At 26.9% G+C, this 6,450-nt stretch overlaps 1 protein-coding gene across 5 annotated transcripts; it reads left to right on the top strand.

Annotated features, from left to right (window-relative positions):
- Positions 1 to 1,982: 1,982 nt before the first annotated feature.
- On the top strand, positions 1,983 to 5,804 carry LOC139096026 (uncharacterized). Of its 5 annotated transcripts, none has more exons than XM_070647634.1 (9): positions 1,983 to 1,994; positions 2,788 to 3,089; positions 3,220 to 3,267; positions 3,710 to 3,783; positions 3,980 to 4,182; positions 4,250 to 4,277; positions 4,352 to 4,433; positions 4,498 to 4,641; positions 4,707 to 5,804. In XM_070647634.1, exons 2-9 carry the CDS (start codon positions 3,008 to 3,010, stop codon positions 4,952 to 4,954), a joined length of 909 nt encoding a protein of 302 aa, XP_070503735.1. In that variant the 5' UTR covers positions 1,983 to 1,994; positions 2,788 to 3,007; the 3' UTR covers positions 4,955 to 5,804. The 5 variants fall into 5 exon arrangements, with proteins under 5 accessions (XP_070503735.1, XP_070503734.1, XP_070503738.1 ...); XM_070647633.1 differs by lacking the exon at positions 1,983 to 1,994 and adding an exon at positions 2,064 to 2,204; XM_070647637.1 differs by lacking the exon at positions 1,983 to 1,994 and adding an exon at positions 2,064 to 2,329 and having other exon boundaries at positions 3,226 to 3,267.
- Positions 5,805 to 6,450: the final 646 nt, after the last annotated feature.

Raw genomic sequence — 6,450 nt, 5'->3', positions numbered from 1 at the left:
TAGTAGGATGGATTGTAAAATATAGGGTGATCCTTACTTACATATTCAATTACAAAAAATTTACTTACAGTTATAAGAATTTGTTGTTTGAATTCCGAGATGCTAAAAGCATTGCTCATTTATTTATATTTGTAAAGTTTTCAAATGATGCATTTATCAACGTTCCATAGTTAATAATCATTAAAATTTATTAGTTTAACTTCATGACAATAGTATTATGCTAATTAGAAAGAAAAAAAAATTATAATCAATCTACATGTTTTCCAACAAAATTTTCATTCATATATTTTATGAACTTTCAATGCTTTACAAAGCTTTGATGTTTCATTGCTTATTCATTGTTTTTGAAACAAAAAAATGTAACTTTTGCGCACGTCATTTATCGATCGATTTTTTCATTTTATGCAATTTTCTACATTTCCTCTCAATTTTCTCTTATTTTGTAAATGAAAACTTTCATTGAAAACATTAGAATATATACAACATATTGAGGAATCGAGTAAGAGAGTGTAAACTTTGAAAAATCAGACAGTAGAATGCGATATAGAATGGAAAGGAAAAAGTATAAGTATGTAATGGTACATGTAAGAACATCATCACAAACAGAGAAAATCGCACATAAATACAAATCTACAAACAATTACACAGAAAACATACAATTTATGTTGAGGGGAGACAAACATATAAAGCAATGAAATATAATAAAATTTTGAATGCTTGTAGGCTGCTCCTGTATGACTTAAGCTATTCAAAGATTATTTTTCATATGAATGGAACAAGAATTGTTGGCAAGAAGAACAAAAATTTATGTCCTTTTTTTTAAGGAAGTTTGAAGTAGTTAAACTGATTTTGCGTTGATGTACTGTTAATATTTTACAATATAATTTAGGTACCTAAATAATTGATAATTTAAGATTCATCGCTAATTATTATATTTTTTAATGAACATAAATTAATGAACATTTTCTTAAATATTTAGGATTATTTGTAAAATTACTTGTAACTAGATATTTGAATACAGCAATCCTTTTAATTTATTTTATTTTTGGCTAAATATCTCCCTATTCGGTGATTTTTTGTTTAAAGAGCAAGATAAATAGGCAACAACGAATAAAAAATTTGAAAATATTTTTTCCTTTAAAAATAAGCTTTGATCATTAGATATTATCAGTACATTTTGAGAGTGAAAGCTTTCTTTTAAGGCTCGCAACACCAGGCGCTGTGCTGATTAAAGCCGTCGTATTTTTCAATCTTCTCTTTTATTAGTAAGAATATAAAAAAAAGAAAATATTTTATGTTGTGGGTTAAATTGTTAGCCTTTTCCTGGAATGTTTCTTTTAACACAGATGATTTAATTGAGAAAATCTAAATACTTTTAGATACATAGAATTAATTTAGTAATGTTAGTTATTTTGTATAAATTTTTTGAATGACGTAAATATATAATACAATCGAAAATTGAAAGCACATCCCAATAAAATTGATATTAGAAAATCACCAGGCGTACACGTTTCAAAGTGATTTGAAAATGTAAAAGCTATATTATGCTTGTTTTGAATTTCGAAACAGGATCGCAGTGCTCATGTCAGGTATCTCTCTCATATTTATATTACAGGAAAACTAAGAGTGAGAGAGAGAAAAGCTTTACTTATAGCTTTTGGCTAGGACAATGAGCTTTTTTGAGGATTTTTTCAGGAAGGAGAAAATATACTTCTCCCACTAAAATATCCTGTAGAAAAATATGCAAAAAATGAATGAAATGTGAATATATTGAGGGGAAAATTTTTCTTTCATGATAAATCTTCGGATCGTTATTTCACGAATGCAAAAAAGAGAAAACGACTCTCTTTACTTTCGATGGATTCTGTGACGCTCTCAGTGCGATGGATGATAGAACTGCTAGCAAAAACACATTTTATTATTTTCTCCTTCTCTTAACTAATTCAAAACTTTACACAGAAGTTTTTTCATCTCCTCGATAGAAAGTTGGTTTTGTAAAAATTTCCTTTTGTACTCTTTTCCGAATTATTACTTTTATTTTAATAGCAAGAATTGTATGAATAAATTTTTAAGCTTTATTTTTTCCGTGCTCTGCTTAAAGTTTGAAGTGCAAAAATAAAAATTAAAGTATATGGATAAAATATTGTGGGGCGTGAAAAAGATAAAGTTTCAAATAAACTTATAGGAAATGAAAGTATCTTTATGTAATAATTATGAATAGAAAAATGTTTAAAATTCAAATTTGCTTAAAATCATTTATGAAAAATTAAAAGTTTAATCTGGAATTCATGAAGATAACCATGCATATGTTGATGGGTATATAAGAGAAGTACATAAAAGTATCATTACCTTTTATTGGAAAAAGAAGCTGCAAATGAGTGAAAATAAAATGTGTTGCTTTTCTTTAATTTGAGAACCCTTAACATGAATAAGAACGTTTCAGCCACGTACGAAACAAAAATTATTTTCAAGTATTTTCTTTTTTATATTTCTTAATAATACAATTTCTAGAGACGAAAATATGCATTTTTAATATATTGTATTTAAATACGTTCTTCTTATAAAAGTGCAAATCATTTAATCTCCCTAAATAAAAAAAATTATTCACTAAATTATTACAATTTTCATCTAGATTAATTAATTAAACATTCAAATATTCTTCTTATACACATATTTCTCGTTTTAATAATTGAATTCATATTAAGGTTTTATTTCCTTTATTTTTTAAAGAATTGAAGTAATTAAAAGGAAATAATTACATTAAATAAAATTTGGAATCTCTATTAGATATTTAGGAAACATAATCAGGTTATGAACTTTTTAAAACGAAAGAAGTGAGAAAAAGATTCATCAAATGAAATAAAGAGGAAGAGAAAAAAATATCATTGCTCTAGGAAATTTTAGAAGTGTGCAGTCATCGTGATACATCGGAAGTGAATTAATTAAATTTTAAAACTATCTGGACCAACAAAAACAACAAGTTTTACTAAAGTTTTATTTGAGGAAAATGTTCTCACTATGTCCGAATTTTACACCACGCGCTTGTCAACAATCAAATGAACAGAATCAGTTTCACCAGTTTCCATGTGGTATGCAAAATAAAAAATTTATTTAATTTTTAACTTGTTATTATTTTAAAATAAAACTAACTTAATCACATATTTGAATTAAATATCTATACCATAACATTTCGACAATACATTCAATCAATTATTTTAGGAACAGGTGGGAAACAAATTAAAGGAGGCTATTTATTAAGATATAAAAGTGAGTATTTAGATATAATATAATGCTTCATAAACAATACAACGTATGACATCATAAATAACATAGTTTGTCCATAACTTTGTCTTACTATCAAAATGTATTCATCAAAATTCAAGACAGTATGTAACCAAAGAATTTTTTGGCCATTCATATTCTCAAATTTCCAAGAATTTATATTTTCAAGACTAAAATCAAATTTCAATATTAAATATGTTCAAAACTAGTAAACGTAATAGATGTATGAATGTGAATAGAACAAAACTCGAGATTTCTGTTTTTACTGCAGAAATCTTTAATTAATAAAAGCTTTGAGCTTTTAATCCTGCTACTAAGTACCTATTTACATAGAAAGTAAAATCTATTTAATTGTGATTATTCTCGTTTTATTCAGATGCCTCATTACTTAATTCTCATAAAATATTCTTGTTATTCTAAAAAACAGAACAAATTTTATGGAATACGTGGTGCGAAGAATGGGTTGTCTTATATGATGACAGTACAATGGCTTGGTTCACAGTAAGTAAATTTATTAGATTGATAATCTTTAAAAAAAACGCTCAATAATTATGTTACGAAAAAATAACATGAATTTGAAAACCCCTTTCCTTCGTTTCGTTTGTTTAAACTACTACGAAATGTAGACATAATAAGTGAACGACCCCTTAGCTATCCTATTAGCTATACTTTCATATTTAAACTCAATTTTTCCTAGGAACCAGGAAAATCTTCACCTTCTGGAAAAGTCCTTGTTAAAGAAGCTCCAGAAATGTTAGCCATATCACAATGGACAAGTCAAGTTCCGCGACGTCCTCCGATACCTGAAGGCTGTTCATTATCTCAATTAATAGCTTTGGGATCACGTCGCAAAAGATCAAAAGTATATTGGATGTTAGCTCAATCAGAACATGAAGTTAGGTGAATTATTATTTGAAAAGTATCTATCTAGTGATTCCTGTATTAACAGATGTCATATGATTTACAGTGAATGGATAGCAGCAATTTCAAAAACTGTAAGTAAATTTTTGTAGATAACAGCAAATAAGTTACCAATTTATTATCTTTTCAATTGTTATACTCTTGTTAGCTTCCACCTGCCCCTCAGATTGAATTAATTTTAGAGAAAACACATTTCGGTGTGCTGAAAAGACCACTTGTACGAATTAGACGTGAGACATTAGAAATGTTGCATTTTCTTCTTAACATTTACTTCCAAATTTTACTTTAAACTAGCATCATCTAATGCTGAGGTATTGTTGCATAAACATGAAGAAAGATATTCATCAAATATAATAAGGATTCATGGTCAAACGCCTATAGCGGTAATCAAGAAAAATTCGAATCAAAAAGGAACTCTTGCATGTACAATTCCATGGGGTATGATAATGAAATAAACCAAAAAGATAATACTCATTTTCAAATATTGTTATGATTACATGAAGGTTACGGTTGGGGTTGGGTTACATTGCCAAATGGTCTTTGGAATGGCGCTTTAACATGGTCACAATGTGATGATTCAATTTTACTTCATGCTTTACCCTTAGCTGATTCAACCAACATGTTTGAAGGATGTGAGGTTTACAGTCACGTTGAATCACATTCGTATGGCATAGAAGCTGCATCTACAATAGAAGATGTTACGGCAGAAGATTATGATTATGCAGTTGACTGTGGTGACTTTTTCTTTTAAAAACGTGAAGTTTCATTTCGTAGTGTGTATGTGTAATTGGATGTTTGTGTTTAGTATGTGATTAATCGAATTTAGAATAATTAAAGCACCTTTCATGCAAAAATGAAATTTTGGTTAATATTTTACAAACAAATGAATTTTCACAATCATTTTCAAATTTTAAAGACACAAAAAACACTACAAAAAGAACAAAATATTGTCTAAAGTGTAAAATGAAAGTTTATAGCCAAAAAACAATGAGTAAAAATGTTAAATTATAATTTAAAAATTTAAAGTGTTACATTTGTGCATTGTACGAAGTGCAATGAGTTTGGCCATTAATCAAAATAAGTTATGCCATCCGAAATTTTTGCATATCTGTATTTTGATCATTGGTTTAGTGATTATTTTGGATACAACTAAATGTTATTAAAAATTATTGAAAAGAGAAGAAATTAGTCAAATATGAAGTAGGGATGTTTACAAAAAGACGATAGTGAGGATACTCAAAAAATGTTTAAATCATCAGGTTATAAACAAATAATATGAGATATAACTAGGTTTTAAGTAGGAAATATAACTAACTTAGATCTTGAATACGCTCACATAGTGCTGTTAGACATAAATATAGTCGAATAGCGTTAGAGAATAAGAACAAGAGTAATATAACAGCAGAAACAGATTAAGTGATAGAATACTTTTGTTTTTCATACTTTTATCCTCATGAATCAATTCAAGCTTTATGAATATAATTAAAAGTTTTTTGATTGATGCGGGCATCTAATAATAAATTTAGCCAAAAAATTCTTTTACTTGATATCCTAATGCTTAAATACATACGTATATTTTGGTTATTTACCGTTATTTTATAATCCACAAAATTAATTCAAAATCACTTTTTTTACTTATTATTAATTCATTTACATACTTCATATATCACATTTCAAGAAAGGTACGTGATTAAAAATCAATATTCATCTTATAAACTGCAGAAATGTATTCAAAGTTTATCGTAAAAAGGCAACTATTGTAATTTTATTGATTTTTTTGAATACATTATGCTTGATGACAAGTACCTGAAACATTTTTATGATATTTAGCATTTTTTATTCTTCTAATAATTTAGAGTTGGTTGAACAAAAAATATATATTCAAGACTATCAAAAAAATTGCAAAAACAAGAAAGAAAAGATTTTAAGCATGTATGAAAGAATTGTATTCAATAGTATAGTAAGTAGCATCCAAATGGTATTATCATAATACGGGTAGTGTCTTAAAGACTAACATTTTGTTACATTAAATCTAGAAAATGCGAAATAAAAAAAATGTTACAAATCCATGAATAGGAAATTTTTCGGTTTTTATTAATTGAACATGCTTTGATAAAATTCAGGATGATTATGTTTTATTATAAGTACATTAACCATTATAATTATTTATTGCTATTTTATATTTGAGTAACATATTCTTATACAGAAATTTTCAAAAACTATCACTTCAAATAAGCCTTTTAGTCT

The sequence above is a fragment of the Chironomus tepperi genome, unplaced genomic scaffold, assembly GCF_022539635.2.
Source record: "Chironomus tepperi strain 1889 unplaced genomic scaffold, CSIRO-AGI_Ctep_v1 contig_376, whole genome shotgun sequence".
In the NCBI taxonomy this organism is placed as follows: Eukaryota; Metazoa; Arthropoda; class Insecta; order Diptera; family Chironomidae; genus Chironomus; species Chironomus tepperi.
Note: the sequence above shows the minus strand (reverse complement) of the source record. Positions and strands in the feature narration are given on the sequence as shown.